Source organism: Nothobranchius furzeri, chromosome 7 (assembly GCF_043380555.1).
Source record: "Nothobranchius furzeri strain GRZ-AD chromosome 7, NfurGRZ-RIMD1, whole genome shotgun sequence".
Classification (NCBI taxonomy): domain Eukaryota; kingdom Metazoa; phylum Chordata; class Actinopteri; order Cyprinodontiformes; family Nothobranchiidae; genus Nothobranchius; species Nothobranchius furzeri.
The window spans coordinates 74,007,986-74,035,589 of record NC_091747.1 but is presented as its reverse complement, the minus strand read 5'-3'; the positions used below and the strand labels follow the sequence as shown (position 1 = coordinate 74,035,589).

Sequence of the window (27,604 nt, the reverse complement as noted above, 5' to 3'; positions counted from 1 at the left end):
TAACTTTTATAGCCCAGTTCACTAACATTCAGTTGTTTTTTTTTTTGATGGGGGACCCATGAGCCAGCCAGAAGGGGAGGAGACTTACGCTCCCCATTAGCCAGATGATAACCGACCAACCTGGACATTTTAATTATAAAACAGCTGTTTATGTGTCAGTACTGTTTTAGTTTTATTTAATAATATGAATGTAGGATATATTATCTTATTCATATGGGTAGAGATGTGTAAACAGATTTAATACAAGACTAAAGCTGTGAATATTCAGTCTGAATTGATCTGACTCTGATCAGAATATTTTAAACTACATCAGCCAACAATGCTGACCAACAATCAGAAAAGTCTGTTTGCTTCTGACAGAATGAAAAAAGAAATAATTCACTCACAACAACAGCACATCTGAATGTCGCAGCAGAAATCGAGACTCATCAGACTAGGCAACATTTTTTCAATCTTCTATTATCCAGTTTTGGTGAGCTTGTGTGCATTTTAGCCTCAGTTTCCTGTTCTTAGCTGACAGGAGTGGCACCTGGTATGGTTTTCTGCTGCTGCTGTAATCCATCTGCCTCACGGTTGGACGTGTTGTGCTTTCAGAGAGAGAACGTTAGTTGTAACGAGTGGTTATTTTAGTTACTTCCTTTCTATCAGATTGAACAAGTCTGGCCATTCTCCTCTGACCTCTGGCATCAACAAGGCATTGTCACCCACAGAGCTGCTGCTCACTGGATGTTTACACTTTTTCGGACATTCTCTGTAAACCCTAGAGATGGTTGTGAGTGACAATCCCAGATCAGCAGTTGCCCGTCTGGCACAAACCACCACGCCACGTTCAAAGTCGCTTAAATCACCTTTCTTCGATATTCTGGTTCGGTTTGGACTGCAGCGGGTCGTTTTGACCATGTCTACATGCCTAAATGCTTCACATTGCCACCGTGTGATTGGCCGATTAGTGGTTTGCGTTGATGAGCAGTTGGAGAGGTGGAACCAATAAAGTGGCCAGTGAATATAGTCTGGCCGTGACCCATAGACACAGCTCAGTCTTGGATTCTATGGTTGTCTTTCAAACTGTCTCTGCACGCTATTGGACAGCAACGTGACATACTCACCACTACGGACGTCAGTCAACAAGACAGTCCTCCATACACTGTCGAAGAAGAGGAGGTACCTCTATCTGCTCTTGCCTTAAAGCCCAGGTCTACCAGCCCAAAGTTGATGTCAAAGCTGTTTCACACGATCTGTCGCCATCTTTGTTTTTTCACTCCATAGCAGCATTCGTGCAGCTCGCGCCCACCAAATCAATAGAGTGCGGGGATTGGCAAGACACAAAACTACTCTGGCCAACAGTAGACTTGCTGAGGCTCCTATGGAGCACGGCTAGACCGACCTGCAGAGAAAAATCCTTTTGCTTCTGCTAGTCTGTCTAGATTTTCTCTTTCACAGCAAACACAATGCATAAATGTACACATTTATAAGTCTTTAATAGCTGATGATTTGACTGATGGCACTTATTGGTAGCCTGACCAGCCAGCCCCACGCTTCTCTGTGCAGAATTAAACAGAAGACGAGTCTGGCAGGCCAGGCTAACTTATTGGTTGACCAAGAACAACGAGGAAGTCAGTGAAGAAGTAAACAAGCGGTCCTTGGTAGATATTTGTTAAGAAATTCATCTTCCAAGATCGTCAGTTAAATATTTCTCTTTGAGTTCAGGTCATCTAGACGTGACCACTCAGCTAACCACTGTAAGAACTGGTCTCCTAAGATACAGAGGAACTAGTTCAGATGCACAGCAAGAGCAAGAACTGAGTGGTGTTCACCGAGCAGCCAGTTCAGGTTCTTCCTGTGCTGAGAAGACCAAGACAGAAGGTCTTGCTCCAAAAGACACTTTCAAGCTCAACTTAGCTGTCCACATGAACGAGACTAATGTTTTCTAGACTAATGTTGATGTGGGTATTAGTCTCCTCCAGCTTCACTGGCTGCCAGTCAACTTCAGGGTTCATTTCAAGATCCTGGTTCTGGTCTATAGGGCCTTACATGGACAAGCACCATCTTACATTGATGATCTTCTTAGTAGGGATGCAACAATACCACTTTCTTCCAAACCGATACGATACAGATACATGGATCTGAGTACTCGCCGATACCGATGACCAATACCGATACTTCTACAATACAAAAAAAGGCAATGATTTGGAATACAGATTTTATTTTCTTCTCTGCACAGGAAAAGACTGTGAGGTAGATAAAAAGTAAAATATATGAATGGAAATCATCACAAAACTAAAATATTAGGTGAACAGAAATGACAAGTTACAGTGAAGCCATTTTCAAACAACTGCATTGGTATCGGTTCCTGGTATCGGTTAACTTTTACCAATACCGATACTGGTATTTGCATTGTATCTGTGCCGATACCGATACCAGTATCGGTGCATCCCTACTTCTTAGTACCTACACCTCCAGCAGGTCCCTGAGGTCCAGTGATCAAAGCCTACAGCTTGTGCAGCACCTGGCTAAAGACCAAAGGTGACAGATCATCTGCTGCTGTGGCCCCCAGTGTCTGGACCTCTCTCCCCCTGAGCCTGAGATCAGTGGACTCAGTGAACTCCTTTAAAAAGCAGCTGAAGACTCACTTGTTCAAGCTGGCTTTTGTATGACCTTCTCCACCCTCTCCTTGTTCAGCTCTCCCCACCTATTCCACCTTCCTCAGGATCCACTGGTTTCCCTCTTTCCTATTCACTCTCTCTTTCTTAACATTTTTTGTTTTAAATCGCAATTGCTTATTCTTGTTCATTTTAAATATATTTTTAAACATTTTATAAATGCTTTTTTATATTTTTACATTTTTTGTTTTTGTGAAGCGCCTCGTGATTTTTATCTTGAGAGGCGCTATAGAAATGATATTTTCTTCTTCTTTCTTCTGGAGGCATGAATAGTTTTAAATGTGATTTTAGTTAAATAAGAGAAACATGATAGAACACATTAGACATATTTCCCTTTTACCACCCTCCTACTTCCTCTCCCTTGTAATATTCCCAAAAGAACAAAAACAAGATTAGGGTTCGTTTCCGGTGTTCAGATAAGGAAGCTAAATGTGTGGTTTACCAGAAATGTATAGGGATGGCGTCGTGCTCTTGGACGCTGCACAAAGGGGATGCAACAATGGAGAAACAAATGTGAGACCTCATCACATCTTTAAAATAAGTTTGTGAACACATGATCAAGAAAATCAGACCAAATGATTGTTTATTTACTCAACATTAAGACAAACTGAAATCCCTGTTGATCAAAGAGCATGATGAACTCCACATGCTTGCTTTAACAACAGTTTACACTGTAACGATAACTGCTATTTCCCACAGAAAGCAAACGCTGCTTAGCTTTTGTAAATGTAAAAATTCCAGATTAAGAGCAGAAATCGTTTTCAGGCACATTTCTTCCAGATAAATCAACATTTTATAGTGATACTTTGAGTAAAGCGCTCTTTTGTCACCATTGGGATTACAATATCAAAATGTTATAAAACTATTTATGGGTATTTTGTTGCTTTTTTTAATTTGGTGAAAATTTTGTTTAAAAAAAATCCAGGTTGCAGCAACCCGAAAAGGCTGGAGGTTGCAGGCATTTTTATTTAAGCAGCATTAGTAGAGTAAGAACTGAAGATTTCAGGTTTGAACAGTTCAAATGGGATCATTAAAACAAAAGCTACCCCACGTGGTGAGTGTGTGTGTGTGTTTTCAAACAGCTTATTTTTTTTACAGCTAACTTCAACTGCAGCAAAAAAACGCAGAAATCTTTCTGCCGCTCAACGACATTCAAAAGCAGGAAAGCGTGCAGACTGCTGAAATCATCCATCACACAGCATCAGACCATCATCTCCACGGATGAAGAGGCAGTTCTCTCAGAAACACACACACACACACACACACACTTATAAACTGGAAAGCAGAGAGACTAAATGATCCCATCTGATCTCACGCAGTGAGGAAACTGCCTGAGCTAAACTGCTGCTGTTGGGTTTTCAGTGTTTGACAAAAAAATTATTTCCAGGGTAAAGATTTTCTTTTAGGGTCGATCAGCTTCAATATAATAAAATATCTCATGTAAAAATAAAAAAGTGGCATTCCTTCTTTAGTCTCTTTTAAATCAACACCGTATCTTTCTTATTGGTCTACTACAACTCTGCAGCCCTTTCACGAGATTGAGAACGAAAGAGAGCGGACGGCGGAACAAACGCCAACGGGGAAAAGAGCCCTGCCGGCTCTTCCCCCCCCCCCCCCCCCCCCCCACGTTATTTCTGTCAAGCCAGACAGGATAGCTGAAATGCAACTAGCTAACGCAGACTCGTCCCAGAGTCTTTGATTTCTGAGTTAACTTAAACTTGAGAAAGCGCGTCTGCTAAACGCTTCATCAACGTGTACCGAGGTCAACTCTGGACTGGACCGTCGCACACCTTCGTCTCCTCTGCCAGCCAAGGTGTGACCTGGATAAACATCCTCCGAGGTCCGGATCTGAAAGAGGGTCCTGAGTACGGTGAGGCAGAACACAATAGATAGCGTTCTGATGCAGTTTTTCTAATAAGAACTAAGTTTAATTACAAAACATCATTTTTCACTCAGATTCACCTTTTCTCTCCCTGAAGCAATCTCAGACACCTGCATGCACGCAGTCATAATTACATCATCCTCAATCTTAGCACATCCAACACAAGGTCTATTTGTGCAAGCTTAAAATATCAACTGTTAAAGATTGTCCAACAAGGTTGCCAATGTCGATTGTTTTCTCTTGGAGGGAAACGTGTCTTCACCAGCGACTCGATGCTGGACGTGAAGAAAAGATGATGAAACATGAGACTAAATATAAATTTAATGGATATTTAGTTCACAGAACATCTGCAGCCATTGTGGTTTTCCTGTTGTATCGGTTGTTATTTCTGTGAAGTCAAACTTTATCTAATTAAACAATAATTTAGCATTTGTTTCTATGTTTGTCACTGAAATGTGTTTATTAAGTGTGTCTGCCCTCCACTAAGTCGCTACGGCTCTACAGGTGGGATGTATATCAGCTGATCGTGATAAACTTCACCTCATGAGAGGAGGGGGGGGGGCTACATTTCTCACTAATTCTGCCCATTTCTTATTTTCTGTAAAATGTGTGCAGGGTTAGTGTTCCAGCCGGCAGCCCTTGTCCATCCACCAGCTCACAGTTTGGCTCTCAGAGGCTTCAGGTATTTGTGGAAGGATTCATGGACCTGAGGAAAACATGGGACAGGTTTTAAGGTGTGATAATAAACACTTCAAGGATTACCACGTATACGTTAATGACATAACCAGGTCCTGGAACCCGTGCTACAAATTCAATATCCACTCTTCACGTCACATGATGATGGTTTGTTCACCTCTGTGGCATTAAGAGGCGAGCGACGAGCCCACTCGAACATGTTCTCGTAGACATTTCCATCAAAGCGTCCCAGAACAGAATTCAGCTTCTTGTCGTGGATGTCAAAGGCGTCCACCAGCGCCACGGCGTTGGGCCTCAGCTGAGACAGGAGCTCTTTGATACGGACGGAAATCTGTAAAACCTGAGGCGCGCTCAGCAGTCCAGCCTGAAAATAGACACCAGAGATGTTCAATTAGGAAAACGAGGTCGTCGAGCACAGGCGCCACCGGTCCCTCCGACCACTACCAGCAGGCAAGGAGGGTGGCAGACGGGGCTCGAACCTGCAACCCTCTGATCATGGAGCAGGCACCTAAAGCTTGGTTTATGCTTGACGCATTCACTTTCCGCGCGGTGATGCGGCTCGCGGATGGAACGCGCTTCACAACTAGCAGCGTTTATGGTTCGTGCGGCTCGTCTCTGCGGTGAGCCAATATTCTCCCAAACTGTAGGGGGCAGCATGGAGCTCTACGGCATGCAGCCAACACTACACCATAGTAGAAGTAGAAATTACTGTTTACAACATGGCATTTCAGCATTTTTAACAGCGTTCTCGTCTTTTCCGACAGTGCGAGCTATTTCTCTCCAAGAATTATTAACAACATGTTGATCACGGTGATCTCTGAGAGCTGAATCATACAAATGTCTGTCTTTACGAACCTCTGCCATACTAGTTCTTGCCGGTCCGCCATGTTTTTCCGCATCCGTCCGTCCGCGTGGTTAGAAATTTTCTGGAGGTACGCGTTGTGGAAACTCTGGGTCGCGTGGAGGCGCGGTGGAGGGGCGTGGTTGTTAAAATGACGCAACTTTTCCGCGCGGAGCCGTGCGGACCTCGCGGACGCGTCAAGCATAAACCAACCTTAACTCCTCTGCCACCATCGCCCAGTCAACACCAGAAACAACGTATCTTTTTTTTTTTGTTCACACAGTAAACCAGATGAGATCTAAATTTGCTGAGTCATGGTTTTCAATAAGAAGAGACCACATGTTTTTGACAGGTTTTCATCTTGAAGGACTTACTTACCAGCAGGAAGTCTCCGGAGTTCTCTGCGATCCCATGCATGGCATAGAGAAGAGCCAGGGTGGACAGCACAGAGTGTATCGCTGTGTCCCCGACCTCCCCCAGCTTCTCACTGAAGACCTTCACTACAACGTAGTGACAGTGGGCCTGGAGTCACGACACAAGTCAGTCTTTCTCCACAGTTCTACATGCACACGCACACGGGTGGACTTACATCTGAGGCTCGGACCAGCTCGATGGCGCTACCGTTCCAGGCATCCTCCTGACTCTTCCCGCGCTGCAGCTCCTGATGGATGCTCTTGGCTGCCATCTCCACCAGACTAAACACACATGTCGTGCATTAGATAAAACTCACCGGAACTCAAACGGATTGAATGAACGGTTAACTTTTGTTTGGATTGTTCTGATGTCTGAAGCTACCGAGCCACAGTCCGCCTCACACTTTGCGCTCATCGCAACAGACACCTGCTGGCAAATGGATCTGGGTGAGACTACAGCAGACAGTAGGAGTGATGTCATCAGCAAAGGCTATCGGGTTGCACACAGAAAACCACAGAAGCAGGACTCTGATGGCATCATCATCATCAATCGGACATTCTAGTAGAACCCATCTGAGCCCCAGTAAAGGTGTTGGTAAATGAGACCAACGTGACTCCTCCCAGAGTCGTTAAGATGAAACTCAAACCCACTGAAATAATCACAACGTTCTTACATTGCAGCTCTCTGTTTGTAGACCTCCACCAGGCTGCTCAGATCGTTGACGTCGACCACAGGCGGTTGGGCGGCGACGGCCTGCGGCTGCAGCCTCCGGTTCTGTGACTCGTTGAGGTACGACACGATGCCGCTGAGCTGCTGGCCCTCTTTAGCCTGCCGGTAACTCTTCACCAGATATCTGCACAGACCCAACGTTACAGACGACAGTTTCACCGTGGCTACAGTCACAGACGCGTCTGCAGGCTGCAGCTGTACAGGTGAGTGGGTTTAGCGGTGCTTTAGTATTTAGTTTTATGAACTAAAACGATCTCTTTGAAGGAACGGACCCGACAGGTAGTGGCCTTCGTGGCTGTTTATTCCTGTGTAGTCACCTGGCAGTCTGCAGCATCATAACGGTGTTCTCTCCTTCGTAGGTGCAGGTGGGGGTAAACGCCACGTAAATGTCCGGTAAGGCGCTGCTCCGGGAGTAACCGTGGCCACCACATGACATGCGGCACACTTCGATACCAGAGTTAGCTACCCACGTGGTGAAGGCCTTCAGACCCGCAGAGAGGGCGTGGAGCTGCAGGTGGAAGAGCAACGGGGCAGAGAAGAAGAGCTTCAGCGGTACAAGCATCAGCTTTGATTTCCAGTCAGTTTCACCTTCCGACCTCCATCTTCCTGCTCCAACTGGCTTTAATAAAACAACTATCTATGATAATAATAATGATAGTGGTGATAAATAATAATAATGATGATCATAATAATTATATTAATAACAGTAATGATAATTTTAATAATAATTACTATTATTAATAATGATAATAATTATAATAGTAATAGTGATAATAATATTATAATAGTAATGATAATAACATTAATGATAATAATAACATTAATAATAATAGTAATAATAATAATTATAATAGTAATAGTGATAATAATAATGATAGTGATTATAATAATAATGATAATAATAATAATAATAATAATAGTGATGGTAATAATGATGACAATAATAGTGATGATAAATAATAATAATGATGATCATAATAATTGTATTAATAACAGTAATGATAATTTTAATAATAATTACTATTATTAATAATGATAATAATTATAATAGTAATAGTGATAATAATAATTATAATAGTAATAGTGATAATAATAATGATAGTGATTATAATAATAATGATGATAATAATAATAATAATAATAATAGTGATGGTAATAATGATGACAATAATAGTGATGATAAATAATAATAATGATTATCATAATAATTGTATTAATAACAGTAATGATAATTTTAATAATAATAAATTATTAATAATGGTAATAATTATAATGTAATAGTGATAATAACATTAATAATAATAATAGTGATAATAATAATAATGATAACAATAATGATAGGGATTATAATAATAATGATGATAATAATAATATTAATAATACTAATAATAGTGACAATGATGATGATAATAATATTAGTAATAATAATGATGATGATGATGATTTTAAGTGATAATGATGAGATGACGATAATAATAATAATAATAATATTAATAATAATAATAGTAATAATGATGATGATAATAAGTGCTAATGATGATGATGATGATAATAATAATATTAATAATACTAATAATAGTGATAAAGATAATAATAATAATAATAATAATAATAATAATAGTGACAATGATGATGATAATAATAACAATAACAATAACAACAACAACAACAATAATAGTTGACATTTTACTTATGAAACTAAAGCCGAGTCCATCTCTGTAGCACCAGCGCTTATGTCTGGACTTTAACCGGTCCAGTACAGAACCTCAGCTCCTTTCTTTTTAAGCTGCTTGCTTGTAGATCGGGTGCTGATGGAGCTGGGCATTATGGGTAAACATCTCAGTTTAATCTCGTTCTGCCAGAAGTCCTCAGGTTGATGGTGGGGTTGATGTGAGACTTGAACAATTTTAGAAGCAACTAATCAGCCTCTTTCAGACTGATAAGTAAAACTCTAGCACCGAAAGGTGGACTTCCAAATAGTTCCTGAGCGCGGACATGTCTGCGGCTCCCCCAGAGGATGGATCAAATGCGAGGATGTAATTTCAAAAGTGTGTGACGACTAATGGGACTTTAACTTTTCCCCATGACTGTAACTCCTGAACGTGACAGTGTGGCTGGTACCTCAGGGAGCTCGCTGAAGTCCCCGTCGTTGATGTCTCCAGATATGCGGTGGTAGATCTTTGACATGTACTGGCCAACAAAACTGAAGGCGTAGGCTGTAGCCAGCAGGGGGAAGAGCTTGTACTGCTGCGTCTGGTAGTCCAGGATCTGAGGCTCCGGCTCTCTATGGATTACACACGCACGCGCACACACACACACACACACACACACACATTTTACAGTGCCATTTTTATTCTTCCGATTGTTTGCTTTAACCCTATTCATGATGTTGTAGCAGCAAGAGCCATCATGCATTAATGCATCTTGATCCGGAAGCATCTCAGATTGTGGATTTTACTGATCATTTTTAAATAACACGTATTTCCTGAAATAACACAAAAGTCTCTGTAATCCCATAATTCCAAGGTTCTACTTTCCTCTGATGCTCTACATGTCTACCTGTCTTTGGTTCTTGTGTTTTCTATGAAAAATACTCGATGTAAACGTCCAGAACTTGCACTTAGAACAACCTCAACACATAACCTTAAGCATATTCTCCGTACTGCAACAACAATCCCCATGGGAGACACATTTGTTTTGATCTGATCTGCTTGTTGTGCTGACTGACCCGGGTCGGATCTCAGACTGGTGACGGACGGCGCTGTAGCGGATGGCAATGGTGGTGGACTTGGCGAGGGCCCGAGCAGACTCGCCAACAATAATGGAGCGGACAAACACCATGGTGCCGTAGGTCAGCTTGGAGCTGGGTGGCTTCACATAGGAACCGTCTGCCTCCACCTAGAGGAGGGCCAGAGTCACGTTTACACCCAGATCTGCAATAAGGACTTCATGCATCTGGAACTTGTTCAGATTTCCGTCCATCTACAGTAAAATAACCTAAAGGGACAATTTTAGCTCAACACAGCAAATGCTACAAGCTAGCAACCAAAAGTAAGTAAGTCATGAACACACCGTGTTTGTAAAAAGAAGGTTAAACACCATAAGTGGTCACAACTGATAAATAAAAGCAGACATGAACCCTCTCTAATGGTGAAACAACAACCGCAACAAGCAGGGGTGTAGCTAGACTGAAGGCAAACCTTGGGTAGATGATTGTGGTTTTAAAGTCTGCTCAGATATTCTCATCACCGTACCTTAGCATACTTCATTAGCATGTTCTCCCGTGGAATCCTCACATTCTCCAGTTTCAGGAAGCCGTTGTCAACTTCACTGAAGCCAAATTTTGGCCCGATGTCGCCGACCACAATACCTGGGATGGAAAGGAGCCGTATGAACAGGGTGAGGTGATGAACGAGGACGAAAAGACGAGTCGAGTTTACCTGGTAGAGGTTGGTGTGTGCTCATGTCGCGGATGGGTACGATGAAAGCGTGCAAACCGTGACAGTTCCCCAGGCTGTACAGCTGGGCTATGACTATAGCATGGTTGGAAGACTTCCCCACTGGAAGCACAAAGTGGGCAGATTATGTTGGTCCATCCACTTTGATCAGTGCTTCTCCAACCAAATTACAACAAAGACAGAAGCTGACCCATAAAGTGGATTTTTATGAAGCGACTGGCCAATGATAACGCAGCTTATTGAGTTTGTGATTCCCAGCTGCACCAGAGACACAACAGCGTGGATGTACTCACGTCCTCCGGGCCACCACTTGATGGAGCTGACGGTGGGGCTGTTCAGCACAAACTCCTGGGTGGCTGGATCGAATGTCGCTGTGGTCTCCAGGCCTCTGAGGTGAGTGCCTAGAGAGGTTAAAGCCCACCAAACAACATGTAGGAAGAAGAGTTTTAAAGAAACAGAGAGGTAGAGTTAGGCATTAGGACGTGTTTACATATAGATGATGCTGAACAACACGACAGGATCATTTCTTAGCAAGAGAACAGCATAGATTAAATGAGGTCATGGCTCAGAAGACATGGTTATTGTCTGACTCAACAAAGCCAATTAAAGTCTGTGAAGGTTCTCAGTCATCCAGGTCATTGTAGTCTAATGAGCTTTGAAAGAAAAGCGTCTGGACTTCTTTGAGTTGCTTGAAGACGTTTCAAGACGTCGGACGTTGAAGACACCAACTGTCTGCCATCTATAATCCAGTTTTGAGATCCCTTCCCAGATGCCTCAACGCCCACGCATATCCTGACCTCAGGAATTCACATGATAGGGTGGGGCCAGGCTTCACAACGAGCTCACCCGAAACTCTGGCTGAATAGGACCCACACCCACCCTCACACCTTGGCTCATGTGTTTTTGTAGAAGATCATCAGGGGGTCTTTTGTCCCCTCTTCGGGGGGAAACTCCCACTGGGTTTAAATCTGGGACTCTCCACCATTTGACCTTAGAACTGAAGAAGCCTCTCGGATGAGAGGTGAAACGTCTTCAAGCAACTCAAAGAAGTCCAGACGCTTTTCTTTCAAAGCTCCTTAAAGCCAATTAAAATTTTGTTTTAATTTGATATAAAAAAAAGAGTAAAGCAGAGCATCTTGTAGTGTTTGACAGATCTCAAGCATCCTCTGAGATAATGAACGTCCTGCTAGTTTAGCTGGACTGCAGCAAAAACAGATTACGACCCGTGTTAAAAACATAAAATCTAGTCAAGTTTAAAGGGTTGGTCAAAGGGGGAGTTTATCTGGGAGTGTCTGGTGATCGGGAAAGGAATCCAAGGAATTGTGGCTATTCTAGGGGTCTAAAGGTGGAATTCTAAGCGGAAATGAAGATTTTGTGCAAACACCAAACAGGAGCCTTAAATAAATGTAATAATTACGCAATCAATGTTTAGTGTGTCCTTCAACCTTACTTAATCTTCTCTGATCAGACATCTCTAGAGGCTTCAGTCAGAGCCCAGCATTCTCCACCAGCTCTGCTGAAATTTGGCACGAAAACATATTTTTGTTTTGTAAAATATAACTGCCTAGAAACCTAGACAGACAGTCGCAGAAGTAAAACAATTATGCTTTACAGGTCAGTCTAGCCACACCCCATCGGAGTCTCAGCAGGACCGAAGAGTCTTGTGCCTGGCCAATCACAGCACTCCATTGGTTTGGTGGATGGGATGTTACTGCGATTGAACAAAAAAACAAAGATGGCGACGGCTTGATTGAAATGGCTTTGGCGGCAACTTTGGACTATTTAGACTTGGACTTGTCTTTGAGTCCAGGGCAGAGAGAGGTACTTGAGTTTATTTAGAAAAAAGATGTATTTGTGTCTTCACCGGTGTATGGCGACTGCCCCGCAGACGGACATCCATAGCGGTGAGTACGCCATGTTGTTCGATAGCATGTAGAGACAGTTACGCCTACCGCCTATGATTTGTGAGTAAAATTAGCCAGGGGGGTCTCTTTCAGGCTCGGGGATTTCTACATTCCCGAGAAGTCCCTCGGATTATGTGAACACTACAACGCCCGTTCGAGACCGAACTCACTCCATCCAGCCCCACCAAACCCCGACCGTGCCGACGCCAATGTGTAAGCGCCTATAGATCTCGCCCCAGGACTGAGCTTTGTCTATGGGTCGTGGCTAGACTATATATCCACCTCATTCCTGGGCCTGCTCATGTAGAAACGATACCGGAAGTGGTGCAGAGCTCTTGGTTTGCATGGTGAGGTTTGGTTTCTCGTAGCGGTTTAACATTTTTGTGCAGATTTTAAGAATTAAATGTTGCGATGTTTGCGGTTGTACTAACAACCAGAGAAAGTGAAATTAGTGGCTACAGGAGCGATGTTTGGAACATGCACTCAAGACTCAGACTCAAGAGAATATCACTATGTAGGTCCTGGAGAGCCACGGAGCTTTTATGATCGTTCATTGCTTCGCCGTCAGACGTGACCGAGTTAAGTAGCTAGAATGCTACTGCGTGTTAGCTTTGGTCAGGTTTTCATGTCATCCTCCGCCCGTCTAGTGCAGTAGACAGAGGGATTGTTACGGTGTCCCGTTTGAGCTGTGACAGCTGCTGTTCCCACATAGTTTACGTCTAAAAAGACCATAAAAAGTGGATTAGCACAAATGGATTGCATCATCCATCTATGGTTGCCATGTAAACGGTAGGCAGGTCGCATATTTTACATAAAGGGTCTTGAGGGCTTGGAATAGGGTGGATTGGACCTCAAACAGAATGCGTCAAACATTTTAACTTGTTTCCTAGAACGCTGAAACGTTTACATCCCTGCAGCCTTAAAGAGATAAATCCTTTAGTCATTTGGGATTTTCTGACAAATACAACCAGAACGTTTGAAGAGACCTGTGTGAAACTGTCCTGCTGCTCAGAACGGGTCTGTTTATTTTACCGTGGCCCATCTCAGTCTGAGCGTAGGTGCCGATGATGTCTAGGTTCCAGGTGAGCATGAAGAAACGCTCCATTTGTTCTGGGGTGGCCTGGTTGAGCAGAGTGGGCAGGAACATCACCAAATGGAGGTCCAAGGGCGATGGCCCACCTGGGTGCACACAACTTGGCCAAGCAAGACAGAGGCAAACAGAAAAGGCAAAGCAAGCAGTAATGTGGGAAAGGCAAGAAGGAATATGAAGAGTTTCAGGAGATGAGTTTAGAGAACCCACAGAGGAGTTGTTGGTTAATGATTGATACGGTTCAAGTTTAAGGGAAGAGAAGAGAAGGAGAGGGAGGTGTGGTTGTGCAAACAAACAATAAAAGCAGAGGCAACAGAGAAAACAGTTTTTGAGCATTACATGCATATTGGAAGTGCTGATTTCAACACTGACATTTACCACCATCTTCTTTCCCATTCAAGTGCGTTTTGGCAGGGAAGGAACGGCTCACAAAACTCACGGGTAGCACACGGTCATGGTTTTGGTTCGGATCACCCATCTCAGTTTTACTTTCAACACTAGAGAACATCTGGGAAGATCCTCTAGGATCACCAGTCCTCTTAGACTTGTCATGGAGTCGTGTTAAACTGGACCAAAGACCCAGTCTGGCTCCAGGCTCATTCCTGGGACAATCCTGGATTAATTCTGGGTCTGAGTTTAGCAGAGTGAATGTTTAGAGCACTGGGTGTGCTAAATGTCAGTTAGCTATGATTCACATGTGTATCCTGAGTTTCCTGCCTCAAGGAAGAAATAAAACCTTTGTTCATCTCTGCGTCTGCATCACAGCTGAGGAAATCTGATCAGGATGAGATGTTAGTTAGCAGCTACACGTCGGGTGAGAATTACACATGTTTCCCAGAGGTCTCTCTGTTCTGTTTCTGAGACTTTCTCACCGCCAACGTAACGGACTGGATAATGATCCCAACCAGAACCATGTGTTAGGTTTGGGTTTATTCCCCCTTAACTAAAGGCAACACAGCTAATACTTCTTATGCTCGTTCCATTCCAAGTTTTTGGTAACTGCACGAGTTTGACACCAGTATGGGAGGGTTTGTAGGATCCTGGTCCAATGGCGGACTAAACCAGAAAGTGCTGTAAATATATTCCACATTTTCAGAGTAAATGTGTACCAATTATTTACAAATTGAGGAACTTCCTTCAGTAACAGATGACTCTGTGGAGAGCCTGGTGTACATTCTCACTCCCACAGATTTGCCTTTCAGATTACGGAGAGACCTTCAGAGGCCTCATTCTGGATTCCCCGAGCACACTTTCACACCGCACAGGATTACCACTGAACTCACACAGATCAATGTAAAATATTCTCAGTCTGATCACACGAGATGCAGTGAAGCCAAAGACAGACCCAACCGTACGGATAATTTTCCACCTTTTGTTTCTTTTTTTACAAACTTTGGTTATGATTTGTAGAAGCTGGAAATTAATCAGAGTACATCAATCAGAAAGCACCCGAGATGCATCATCATCATCATCATCATCGCATGGGAGAGAAGTGAGAGAGCTGAAAGTAGTGTGGATGGGATTGTAGACAAAACAAGGTTAGCTCTAAAAGTGTTTGTTTTAAACATCTAGGTGTTAGGGACACAGACGCTGCTAAGCATGTACTATAAAGCGGGTATTAGTGGCTTGTTAGGAAAACATCCAGCCGCTGAACAAAACCATCCTGAAGCTGCCGTGTCTGTTCTTCGTGATTTAGATCCGTCAAACATGTCCAAGAAAACTCCACTCTGTTCATGCTGGGTTATGGAACAACCCGGTTTGGTGTCTGACCCAAGTACAACGTGTGGTGATCATTTAAAGACAATCCTGCCAATCTGTGCCATCTAAGATCACGTAAAGTTTGCTTTAAGAAACAAATCTAGTGATTGATCTCCAACCCAAGAACAGGACTGACCGTGACCCAGCTCGGTTTGAGCATATGTGCCCAAAGCCTGGTAGGACTCAGCAAGAGGCAGCCATTTCTTGGCCTGTTGGGGGTCACACTGGCTTTGTAGGGTTGGGACGAACATGGTATAGTGCAGCCCATAGGCCTCCTGATGGTTGCCATTAACCATACTGGGTGAAAGGAAGGTCAAAGTTCAGTTACGGTTCCTCAAAATGCAGACAAGAGATTATCCTGAGCTACCAGGTTCAAAAGGCCTTTTAAAGACCAAGTTCACTTGTTTTTCCAACACTCCAGCAGTTGTCTCTAGTATAAATTAACGTATTCACTGCCAGCCGTTTCCTGATCAGAAATCCCGACTGCCAATGAGTGTTTTTACTGTTTTTTAAAAATTCACAAAACATTGTGCTCTATGATCATTTAAACGCCAAAACTACCAATTGAAAAAGGAAACTCACTTCCTACATCATCAGGAAGAATCGGCGGGTTTCTAGCGTTAACAGTTCTTTAACAATCCGTTGTCGAAGTGTAAGCGGCAGAAGCTTTTCCGGTTGGCACCTCACTTTTTTCACAGCAGCGACCCAAACTAAGGGTGTGTCCAAACCCACGGGAAGGATGCTTGTAAGAGTGCGATGACGTCACAGCGCAGCGACGGGTACTGTCCGAATTCCAAGAATACTCATTCTCGCTAGGGATGCACCGATGGATCGGCATTTGATCCCAATCGTCCGATAGCGCCCCTATCGGTTTTGATTGGAGTTTTAAAAATAGATCAAAGCAGACCGATCAGGTAGGGTTGTCACGGTAACCGATGTAGCGGTAAACCCCGGTAAAAAAAAGTTGACAATAATAATAACCGTCTTGAATTTAAAAAAACTATATTATCTCGGTGGTTTTACCGTGGCTGCGGTGTAGGCGCGGTGACCCTTACCAGCCACCGTATCATCTGCTGAAGTTGCCGGCGGCACATGCGCGCTTTGTTGTTTACAACCACAACTTTCTTGAAACTAAAGCTGAAATAATGGCCAAAGGAGGAGACGGCAGCGCTCAGGAGGACATTTTTTATCCCTCAAAGAAGACAAAGTCGGAAGTACGGGCATCTTTTGGATATTTGAAAAATGCCGAGGGAGTTTATAGAAGACGGCTATCCTGTTTGCAGCACGTGCAGAAAAAGTGTCTGTGAAAGGCAGCAACGCTTCAAATCTCATGACACATCTGCGTGACCATCACCCACAACTCTAAAGTCAACACAAGGCAAGCTAACGTTAGCGTTTTAGCTAAAATGCATGATCCGAGGATTTGGGTTGAGGAGAACGCAACGAGTCGCTATATAAAGCAGCCGCAGCGGTTTTTTTTTTTTACAGCAGCGGCCCAAAACGATCTCCTAACACATGGATTTTCTGCTTCCTGATCACGTGACGTGTTATGTATGCGGATGAAGATCGGCTTCAGAGCTGAGATGTTTGTTCTCTCGGTGCGGGGGCTCGTTACAATGCCTAAAGTGTAAAAAAAAAAATGCAAATGACGACTAAAGTTGGATCTAAAAGGATGACTTTAGTCGTCAATGGCAGTTAATGAGTTAAAAAGCTCTGGTGCTCCTTTGTTAGGAAGTAGAAGCCAGATGGAGCAGAGGGCAGCAGAACAAGGCAGGATTAAAATCTTATTTCCAATCTCTCCTCTGATTGGATAACAGCAACATGACTCTACCAATGACTCTGGTGATGTTTTGTCTCCACAAATACCACAAGCCTGGAGGAGTTCTGCCATGTGGTTGAGTTGCTAATGCTAACAGTTAGCTTCTACTAGCCGAGATGTACTCTGCTCTCTCACAGATGCTAATCCAACAACAGCTCTCGCCATGGCGAGCCAAGACGGACGAGTCCATCAATGCTAATTTTCATTGTAACATAGACATAGTGACTTTTCTAATCCAATGGTTTCCCCGTCTATTTTCCATCTGCGGCTAAACTGGAAATAGGGGTAGAAAAACAATTTCACGTTTAGCCTGCACGTTAAGCTCAGAGTGACTGATTGTACTTCAAAAATAGGTATAAAAAATGTTTATTAGTGAACTTGGTCTTTAAAACAATTCTGACTGAAATCCAATCTGATCTCATATAAACATGAAAAAGATGTTTTGTTGATTATTAGTTTGGAAAGTAGTCTTGATGGGATAGAGTACAATACAGGAGTACTAACAGGTCTCCAGTCTGCCTGTTAGTTTGAGTTGAGAATGATAAAAATGTTGTTTTCTTTGGTGGCCATTATGAATCAGGTTTACTACAAACATTAACCAGTTTTACATGAGCGTTTAATAATTGCTCTCAGAGTTTCATCAAAGTTCACCCAGTTAGCTTTGAGCAATGTAACAAAATCTTGTTTCTTGGTAGAAAAAAATAATGTCTTTCCCGATTCGGTCTGGGTGTTGGGGCAATATTCTCATTTCACAGATTTTAATAAATTATATTGGCTTTAGTAAGTAAGTAAGTAAAAGTTTATTTATATAGCGCCTTTCACAGATATAAATCACAAAGCGCCACATTGGAGACAACATGATAAAGATCAGGGCAAATACCTCTAACCAATAAAAACATCAGAAAAACAATAGCAGTGATAAAATAGAAAATAAAATCATGAGTATAAACAAAGTGAAGGTGTGAACCCAAACAAAGCCATCTTTTTGAAACATTTAGGGAGGGAACGCCTGGATGAAAAGGTGAGTTTTTAGATGATTCATAAAGACCTCTACAGTGTTAGAGAGACGGAGATTAGAAGGTAGACTGTTCCAAAGTCTGGGTGCAATAGTCTGAAAGGCCCTGTCCCCTTTGGTTTTCAGTCTGGTTCCAGGAACAGCCAGGAGGTTTTCAGATGTGGATCTAAGGTTCCGAGAGGTGATGTGTGGGGATAAAAGCTTTACAGGATTATATGTATTAATTTGTTCATACAACGTTCCAGGGGTTGCCACAGTAACGCGAAAACACTGAGTCGGTCTGAAAAGCCACAGAGTAATGATTGATACCAAATTATACAATTGGTAAAGTATGTTGGTAAAGGTCAGCGTGATTTCAAAGGTTTCAAAAGATCAACAGTGTCATCTGTGCTGTAACTCGGCCCTGGGCAGCCACTCACTTCGAGGTGAACAAGCCGAGGCTAGTCTGGCATTAGTCAAAAGTGTGTTGTCAGACTTCGGAATGCATAGATTTTGTTTAATACAGTTGTTATTTTGCTTGTTTTGGGGCCTGCTAGCTTTGCGATTAGCATGCAAAATGTACTTGCAGTGAAATCGGTCCCTGCTTAAATACTTTCCCACTGCGACTATTCCGGACTTTGTCTTGGTATTACGGCATATGAAAGATTCACGTCATAAAAGGAAAAAAAAAAAAGCCCGGGTTTCGTTATGAACCGGTATACCAACCAGACCTAATCCCGGTAACAATATATAACGCTAGTGAGAAGGATTCTTTTTTTTTTTGAAAGAGTTAGCCTTAAATTATGCTAATGCTAGCTGACTTACTCTTCCCGTTCAAGAAGTCATCAAATATGTTTTTGCAGTTCCAGTCAATGGTGTTCCTAAAAAATATTTAAAAGTTGTTCTTCCGACTCACCGACCTCGTTAAGAAATTTTTTAGCTATAAACTTTGTGCGTACGTGTATTATCTACATGCTAACCTCTCCTCCTGTTCAGTGTAACAGCATCTCCTCAGTGGATGAACAAATAAAGCCATGAACTGCATACACTGGGGGTCGGCAACCTGCGGCTCTGGAGCCGCATGCGGCTCTTCCATCCATCTGATGCAGCTCTCTGTGCTTGTAAAATAATGAATGGATATTTAAATAAAATGCTTTATATTTTACTGCATTAATTTTACATCTGTATGCCAATTCTAAATGTAAAGATTGTCTGCGTAAACCTGAACAGGTCCAACCAGGTCTGACTGTGAGACCGGGTTGACGCGTCACGCTTGTGCGTAATCATAGGCGCTTCTGAGCTGAAGACGATGTGAGATTCTGGGACTCTCCTCAGACAGGCTCATGGATGCGACGCCACATTGGAGACAGGAACAAGCACAATTCAGCCAAAGTTTCATAATCAGGGAACATTTTCTAAGTGACAAGTCTCTCTGAGAGACCGGGTTTGGAAAACGCCCGCTTCAGTCGGAGGAATCTTCCCGCATGCGCTCTGGTTCTGCGACGCGCTCCAAGCCCCTCTCCACATCTTCAGCTCGCTGTGCACGTTATGTACGCGCTGACAGCGAGCTGCGCTGAGCAATGTCGAGCTCAGATCTTCAGAAGGAAATCTTTTCTTGAGTGATTTAGCAACATCTGCGATGTGCATAACGAATAAAGTGTCACTTCGTCTGCATGCGTCGGGGTAATTCTTTCTATTCTTTCTCCGTCAAAATAAATGGCCAAATACGGGAACTGTCCGGTCAGCGCAAGCCCTGCTTTTAACTGTTCTGTTTTCTTGTGGAAATTGTTGCAAAGAGATATAATTTAACTTGATTAACACCAGAGCCAGGCGCACTGCGCCGTTATCTCCGTCACTGTAAATGAGGGAAAAACAAACTGATCGGATCCTTTTCTGACCTTCCCCACCTACAAAGTTTAATTACAACAATCAAACGTGACAGAGCATGGATTTGTATTCTGAACAGTCTAAACATGTTTTAAAAACAAACGTATGACAAAAGTGACACCTGGTCAGTAAAACCATCAACAGGGTGAAAAATATCAAAATATTGTCGGCAGAGACGGGCTACAACTTCTGGTTCCACTTTATATAAATCGTTTTATTGATTATCGCCTTATGAAAGATAACCGGTACTGGTTGCTGTCACCTGTTGTGAGCAGCTCTCTGCTGTCTGAGGGTAGGCCCCGCCCACAACGCCGCCGCTGCTGTGGCTCCCAGCATTTTCTTTACTGTGGGAAACGGGTAATAATGGCTCTTTGATGGGAACAGGTTGCCGACCCCTGGCATACACAAAACTATAAAAACAGAAAAAAATAGACATTTTTACTTAGTCGCACAGTATTTTTCATCACAACATACGCCGCTACGTCTGGTGGTTCAGGAAACGTTTAGCTCATGCTACAAACACCTGATGTTTACTTGGCACAGGCTAAAACATTATCAGCCACGTTTTGTTGTTTGGTGGCAGGTGATAAAATGCTGCTCCTTAACTCTAAAGTGTACACCTGCAACTGCATTCTCATGTTGAATTTTGTGACTAAACACAAGTTTGAAAAACAAAACTATGAACTTCTTAAAGCACTCTGTAGGAAATGGCTTTGCAGGGTGTCGCTGGTGAAACCTGCAGAGCCTCTAACACACTTATGTCCTCATCTCATTTGACCTTTGCTCGCCCTGACTCAGCTATTTCAAATCCACATAAGATTCCACAGATTCTTCTTCGGGTGATAATTAACTTGCGATCTCTTTAATCCAGTTTAATTATTTGGATATTTTATTATAATCTGTAAGCTTTTATTGGAATAGTTGTCAGGACGGTCCGTTCTTTGGAACATGATCATGATAAAGCTCACTGACAGAAAAAGATGTAGGTTAAAAATTGAAAACTCCTTTTATCCTCCAGTATGTTGAAGGTGAGTTTGCAAACCACCAAAGAACGAGTCAAAGTTCGGGAGTGAAGTGACGTTGCAGTCGATTATCTCAAACGGTGTCCTTTATGAATGATGCACCTTGATCCTGCCAGACGAACTGATAATTTGCTTTAAAACGTTCTACTGCTGTTTGAGTGCTTGGTCAACTGTAGGTTCATAGCTAACGTTGATGACTCGGCTCTTTCATGGAGTACCTCTTGTATTGGTGGATCTCTTCTGGGTCAGCGATGGCATACTCTCTGAGCTTCAGGATCATCTGGGCGCTTTTTCGAACAGACTGGTCATAGCGCTCACTGTAAGACAGGAAGTTTGGGTCCTCTGCATTGAAGTCTGGGTCACTAAAAACCAGTGACTCTAAAGAAGACAAAGGAAATTTCTCATTGATGAAAATAAGAATCCAGGCATTACTGGCACAGTTTTAAATTCAGTAGCAACACTGGAGGGGAAGAATCCCATGATGTTTTATTTTTCTACACTTGACAATACAAATAAACAACCAAGTAAAAACTTTAGGTGTATCCCTGTCTGAACAAAGCCATTTTCATGCTTCTGAACATCAGGCTTTTGGTTAAGAAGACACCTGAGTGAGGGAACATCTGTACAAATAAAGTGATTTTAGTGTGTATGCACGCAAATGCTTCAGTGACATAACTCACGTTTTAACCTAATGTGCATGTTTTGGTCTGTAGCAGAAATGAGGAGTACCAGGAGGAAACCCACATGTGGGTGAACATGCATACAGCCTCCAGCCAGGATTTAAATCTGCCATCTCCTTGCTGTGGAAAACAGCGCTACCCACTGTTCCACCATGCAGCCCATTAACATAAATGACCCTTTCACCAGCAGGTTAACCACTGGTAAACAATTTATTGGTCCATTTTTTTTATCTTAAAATATACCATCAAACATAAGTGAAAATGTTTAGATAGGAAGTTAAACATTCTTGCCACATTACATATTTATTATATTAATATTATTATTGTATATTATGATTATTTACATTAACCCATTATTGTAAAAGAAAAAAATCCCCAACATTTAAATTATTATTGCTTTGTTCCTGGTGTGAATATACTGCAGGTAAAACTGCCTAATGGCCTTGATGCAGCATCATGAAGGAGTTCGTTTGACCTCGTGCGGTACAAACCTGTAAATGTTGACTCTAAATGATCTCTGATGTCAGCTGTTGGTTCTGCTGAATCTTAACCGAGCTTCAGGGCTTATCTTTGGATTTAAACCTGCACTTATCCACCAGCAGCAGTTTAGCAGTGGATTCATTAACAGCTGTAAAATGTTTCGTGACACTAAAGCCGAATGCAACTCCAATACACAATCAATCACAGTAACACGAGAAAACTGGAAAAAATAATGTTTAAATAGTTTTAAAGGAGATTGCTTCCTAAAAAAACAGCTGTTACTGAAGAGCAACCCGGTGTCCCTTTCATGGAGTGGTACCAACCTCTTGGCGGACACTTGAAAAACTGTTGCTAGGTTTTCTTTTAAAAGCAAATGTCCTATTTATGTCCGTTTTCTGCACAATAACAAGAAATAAAACTACGAAGGAGGACATCTTGAACTCACCTATTTCTCGTCTTCTTTTGGTCTTTTCCGGGCCCCCGTCCAAAATATAAGTCAATTCAGTCACATTAAACGAGGCGTTTTGACGCTCTCTCCTGATGTCGGGGTTCATGGCTCTGTACACGCTCCGTGTGTGCTGCTGAAAGTCAAATAAACTCAACAGAGTCGACTCGTTTTACCAAAGAACTTTAGTCCGACGACTCTCCGACGTCCGCCTCACTGCGCAGCCGCACAGGGGGTGGAGTTGACAGTCACGTGACACGTCACCCGGAACTAGTCAAACTCGCGGCTGTTCAAGTAGTTGCTATTTGTTCATTTATAAAATATGAATTAAAAGCATGTTTTTGCTCCCTCCCGCTGCAGAGTTCCGTTTTCCATGGGAAGTTAACTTTGTGAAGGAAGGGGAATCACTTAGGACGTTTGGCAGGTATAACGTTTATTGTTCAAAAATAAACATCTTAGATTTCTGCCACAAAAACCAAACACACACACTTTATAAACCAACAAGTCAACGTAGGAGGGCCTAGTTCAGGGTTTTGTTTTGGTCGTTTAAGAAAGAAGTGTCTTCCACTGTGTTGATTTATTCGACTGGCTGGATCTAGAGTTGCTCCAGGTCAGGTCTAGGTTCAGCAACATTTATGTGCCCAAACAATGAGGTCAGCTGAAGATACTGAATGACCAGCTTTTCCATGAATGTTTTTTTTTCTTCCCTGATGTTTAGGGCATGGTTCAATATGACAATTCCAGGAATCATCAGGCTTAGATTGTGAAAGAGAGGATTCAAGGAGCATGAGAGGTTTTAATGGATCGACCACAGAGTCGGAACCTCAACCCCTTTAAAACCTTTTGGGATGTGCAGGAGAAGGCTTTGGGCAGTCGTCAGACTCCCTTCACTGATACAAGATCTTGGCAAAAAGTGAATGCAACGCTAGATGGGAATAAACATTGGGACATTGTAGAAGCTTATCAAAACAATGCCACAGTGAATGTGTGTTGTAATCAAAGCTAAAAGCAATGTCTGCCCCCCCCTTTTTTTTTTTTACCTTGCTTGTACTGGACTCCCTTCTGTCACATAAGGGTAGCTGTAACCGGGGTCAGTGCTCGCTGCAGAACCACAAAGGTGGAGCTTCACCAGAAGGTGGAGCGAGAAGGACCTGGCTGCAGCGTGCAGAAAGAGGTGGCGTTGGGCCAGTTGTCAGACTCATACCATATTTGGAAAATGCAACACTTACGTTCCAGAAGTGAATGGAGCACTACAACTAATATCACCTAAAATGCAAGATTGAGGAGGATAGAGAGAGATTGAACAGTTTGTAAAGGTTCCATATCATGTCAAATCAACTTTTAGGAACTTTTTACCATGTGATATTGTCATTTCCTCACAAGAAATACTCCCAAACCCTTTTGTTGGCAGGAAAATGCATGAATGCAGCCAAAAAAGGGTTTGGGGGTATTTCTTATGAGGAGATGACAATATAACATGGTAAAAAGTTCCTAAAGTTTGATTTTAATTATGAAACTTTTACTAAAACTGTTCAATGAACAACTGACCCAACAACCACCCCTTTCTGCTTGCTGCAGCCAGGTCCTTCTCAATTAATGAAGGAATTGGACTGACTCTGATGGAAAGGTCGGGGCCGACTGATGCAGCTTCACCTTTGTGGCTCTGCGGCGAACACCCTCTCCCCTAATCTCTACTACCAATGATTCAATAAGGTGTTGGAAACATCCCTCAGAGGGTTTGGTCCAGTCTCTTCTGGTCCAGTTCTGCGGATCCTGTGTAAATTTAGAATATTCACTTGTTACCGCGGCACCAGCACTTAAAGAGCAAGTCACCCCTTACAAGAAGCGTACTTCACTCCCACTTCATGTTTGAAAAATGCAACAAATGCTGTTGCCTAGCAGACCGAGAGGGTGGAGCCACTAACAAATACACACACTCATGACATTGTGACATCATAATGTTCCAGTTTACATCATAGCATACCTCTTAGCCAATAGCGGTAGCAGATTTAAATTCAAATGCAGTGAAGAGTTTTTACCCGACAACGGCACAACACTGACAGTTTCAGGCAGAAAATTTCAATTTTAACTAAAATGCACTAAAGTGCAAAACTATTGACTACACGTGTCTGCAGCACGATTAGACACGCATTTATATAGTTTATCAGAAAAAAATGTTGATTTGAGGGTGACTTGCTCTTTAAGAGAATAATTTGCAGAAAAATAATAACAAAAGTACATGTATATACACATGGGCACTAATCTAGTATTGTAACCTTTGACCACTAAAAACTACAAATAAAAAAACGTGGGTTCCAACACTGCAGCATACGTAAGAGACGTACAATGTAAATCCGGTAATGCACGAGTATGAATATTGCACTGGTGGTGTTATTGTGTAGCAGAATCATGCCAGTAAAACTTCAACTGAGGAGTTATACACTTTTACTGCAGGGGGGATGAATGGCCTACGGTAGCTGGGATGTCCGAGTCTGCCTCTAAAAGAGCTGTCCATGGTCTCCACAGTGGAATGCAGTGGGTGGGAGGTTTTTTTTTAAGATGGTAAATGGTAAAATGGTAAATGGCCTGTATTTGATATAGCGCCTTCTAGAGCCCTAGAACCCCCCAAGACGCTTTACAACACAATCAGTCATTCACCCATTCACACACACATTCACACACTGGTGGGGAATGATGAGCTACAATGTAGCCACAGCTGCCCTGGGGCGCACTGACAGAGGCGAGGCTGCCGAGCACTGGCGCCACCAGTCCCTCCGACCACCACCAGCAGGCAACGTGGGTTAAGTGTCTTGCCCAAGGACACAACGACAGCGACAGACTGAGCGGGACTCGAACCAGCAACCTTCCGATTACGGTGGTAATCATGGTGGTCATCTTCCCCAGCATCCTCCTATCACACGTCTCCTCAACTGACCCCAGTGGGCAGCTCAGAACCGAGCTAGCTTTGAGAACTAGCTTGTAGCCTCAGTTTCCTGTTCTTAGCTGACAGGAGAGTGTCTGCTGTGGCAGAAGTAGTAAGGGACACATGAAGAAGATGTTGGCCTTTCCGTTTTCCAGGGAAATGAATGCATGAACTGGAGTGTCTGACCTCAGAGAGTGAGAGAGTATTTATATCATAAGTTAGTTTTTCAGTACACGCACCAACATGACCAAGCCCCTTAAATATCCTTTCTACTCCACTCCGATGCTCACTTTGAACTTCCACAGGTTGTCTTCGTCTCCAGTACATTAACACATGCATTGAACTGCGTCCTTGTGACTGGGTGATTCGTTTGTGTGTTAACAGGTGTAGCTAATAAAGTGGCCAGTGAGTGAACGTATAATGTTCTTATTTCTATCATTTAAGAGCTTTTTTAATGAACATTTTAAGCAATAGTATCATACACATACAATATTTGCCATTAGAGCAACGTAATCCTTTTGTGATGACGTCCAGATCGACACTAATCCTACTAACCACGTGGACTTGATCTGCTCTGATTTTCAGACTTGTTAGCTATCATCCAGAGTCGTCCAGAGCCTCCCTGTCAGCTCAGCATGCGTCAGAAGAGCACCAAGTTTTGGTTGATACTATATTTATCGAGCCCTTTAACCCAATCATCGGAGCCCAGTACGTAGTTTTGGGTGAGGCAGAAAAATATGAAGGTAAAGAGGCTCAATATCCACTCCTAATGCTGCAAAGATGGATGGTATTTAGTTGTTTGGATGTTGAGAAGCACTTCCTGCTCTTGGGTTTTACTGGAGGGATTTTTAAACAGCTTTCTGTTTATCCTCTTGTGGGTGGGTATTGATCTGTCATGGTTGTTTGAATTTAGCCCTCCGCCTTCACTTGCTGTCACTCCGTTAACCTTAAACCACGGTTCTGAATGAAAAACCTGACGTTTGCCACTCGTATGTTTTTTACAGGAACTGGTGTGATGATCCGTGCCCGTGTGCTCAACTGTGTTGATGGTGTAAACGTTGCACTTCTGCAGAAAGCCATCAGTGGGCAAAGAGACTTCTTTAGAGAGAGGGAGAGTAAACAGGGAGATGTTGCACAACCCGCAGATACAACCTGACCTAGGTCGTCGTCCACCTGGGGTCCTGCAGCTTCTTCCATCGTCAAGCGGACTTCTTTTCCTACCTGCTCTTTTATTTGTGTGTTGTACAGTGAAAGGCCAAAGTTCATGTATTAAAGAATGAAACTTCCATATGTGGTCACTTAATAATTAATATTCGTCCATGAGCTACACCTAACATGTTTACATCACATCTTTATTTATGCAGTTTAGTAACAGAATTTTGTGTTTATTTTCTTTTAGCTGTGTTGCTAAAAGATTATCAGCATGATGCAAATGAAAATATTCATTTAATACATCTCACAAACTTTAAAAGTGAGTTTATGTTTTATTAGCTGTAGTTTTGTAGGTAAATGTAATCCGGTATTTCAATAAAACTGATTATAATTAATTTTTGTTAAATAAAAAAAGAAAAGCACCATCAAGTGTTGGTCCTTTCACAGCCTGCCTTTTTAAAGCCATAAATGCATCAGGTGTGTGTGTCACCATGGGCAGTTTAGACTGATCTCAATATTAGCATTAGTGTCTTCACCAATAACCTACCATTACTATATATATTTGTTTACCACCATCTGGGGGGAATTGCAGGTTGCAAGGGCCAATTTTATTTATCAAATTTATCTTGTTCTAGAATAATAAATTACAAAGTTGTTATAATCCCATTTATTACTTCATCTTTCAGGCTAGCTCTTCTCGTTTTACTAGTTTGTTTATATTCTGTAGCAGGATTAAATACAAACAGGGTTAGCAAACATCTTTTTTTCTT

At 42.5% G+C, this 27,604-nt stretch overlaps 2 protein-coding genes across 3 annotated transcripts; one reads left to right on the top strand and one right to left on the bottom strand.

Annotated features, from left to right (window-relative positions):
• Nucleotides 1-4,845: 4,845 nt before the first annotated feature.
• Nucleotides 4,846-22,998, bottom strand: acox1 (acyl-CoA oxidase 1, palmitoyl). Of its 2 annotated transcripts, none has more exons than XM_015954324.3 (14): nt 22,760-22,998; nt 21,373-21,532; nt 15,569-15,729; nt 10,974-11,081; nt 10,663-10,782; nt 10,477-10,592; nt 9,951-10,120; nt 9,344-9,506; nt 7,540-7,730; nt 7,167-7,346; nt 6,669-6,774; nt 6,458-6,601; nt 5,396-5,602; nt 4,846-5,248 (listed from the first exon to the last, which is right to left on the bottom strand). In XM_015954324.3, the coding sequence occupies exons 1-14, from the start codon at nt 22,866-22,868 to the stop codon at nt 5,198-5,200; spliced, it is 1,986 nt and encodes a 661-aa protein (XP_015809810.1). In that variant the 5' UTR covers nt 22,869-22,998; the 3' UTR covers nt 4,846-5,197. The 2 variants fall into 2 exon arrangements, with proteins under 2 accessions (XP_015809810.1, XP_015809809.1); XM_015954323.3 differs by lacking the exon at nt 15,569-15,729 and adding an exon at nt 13,617-13,777 and having other exon boundaries at nt 22,760-22,997.
• Nucleotides 22,999-23,007: 9 nt separating this feature from the next.
• Nucleotides 23,008-26,968, top strand: ten1 (TEN1 subunit of CST complex). The gene is made up of 3 exons (XM_015954325.3): nt 23,008-23,183; nt 26,268-26,425; nt 26,687-26,968. The coding sequence occupies exons 1-3, from the start codon at nt 23,095-23,097 to the stop codon at nt 26,836-26,838; spliced, it is 399 nt and encodes a 132-aa protein (XP_015809811.3). The 5' UTR covers nt 23,008-23,094; the 3' UTR covers nt 26,839-26,968.
• The last annotated feature ends 636 nt before the right edge of the window (nt 26,969-27,604 follow it).

Coding starts and splice junctions, on each gene's coding strand:
- acox1 (XM_015954324.3), bottom strand. CDS start 22,868: ATGAACCCCGACATCAGGAGAGAGCGTCAAAACGCCTCGTTTAATGTG. Junction 7,731..9,343: donor ACTTCAGCGAGCTCCCTGAG/GTACCAGCCACA, acceptor TTCCACCTGCAG/CTCCACGCCCTCTCTGCGGG. Junction 6,775..7,166: donor TACAAACAGAGAGCTGCAAT/GTAAGAACGTTG, acceptor ATGTGTGTTTAG/TCTGGTGGAGATGGCAGCCA.
- ten1 (XM_015954325.3), top strand. CDS start 23,095: ATGTTTTTGCTCCCTCCCGCTGCAGAGTTCCGTTTTCCATGGGAAGTT. Junction 23,184..26,267: donor TCACTTAGGACGTTTGGCAG/GTATAACGTTTA, acceptor TCTGATTTTCAG/ACTTGTTAGCTATCATCCAG. Junction 26,426..26,686: donor TGAGGCAGAAAAATATGAAG/GTAAAGAGGCTC, acceptor TGTTTTTTACAG/GAACTGGTGTGATGATCCGT.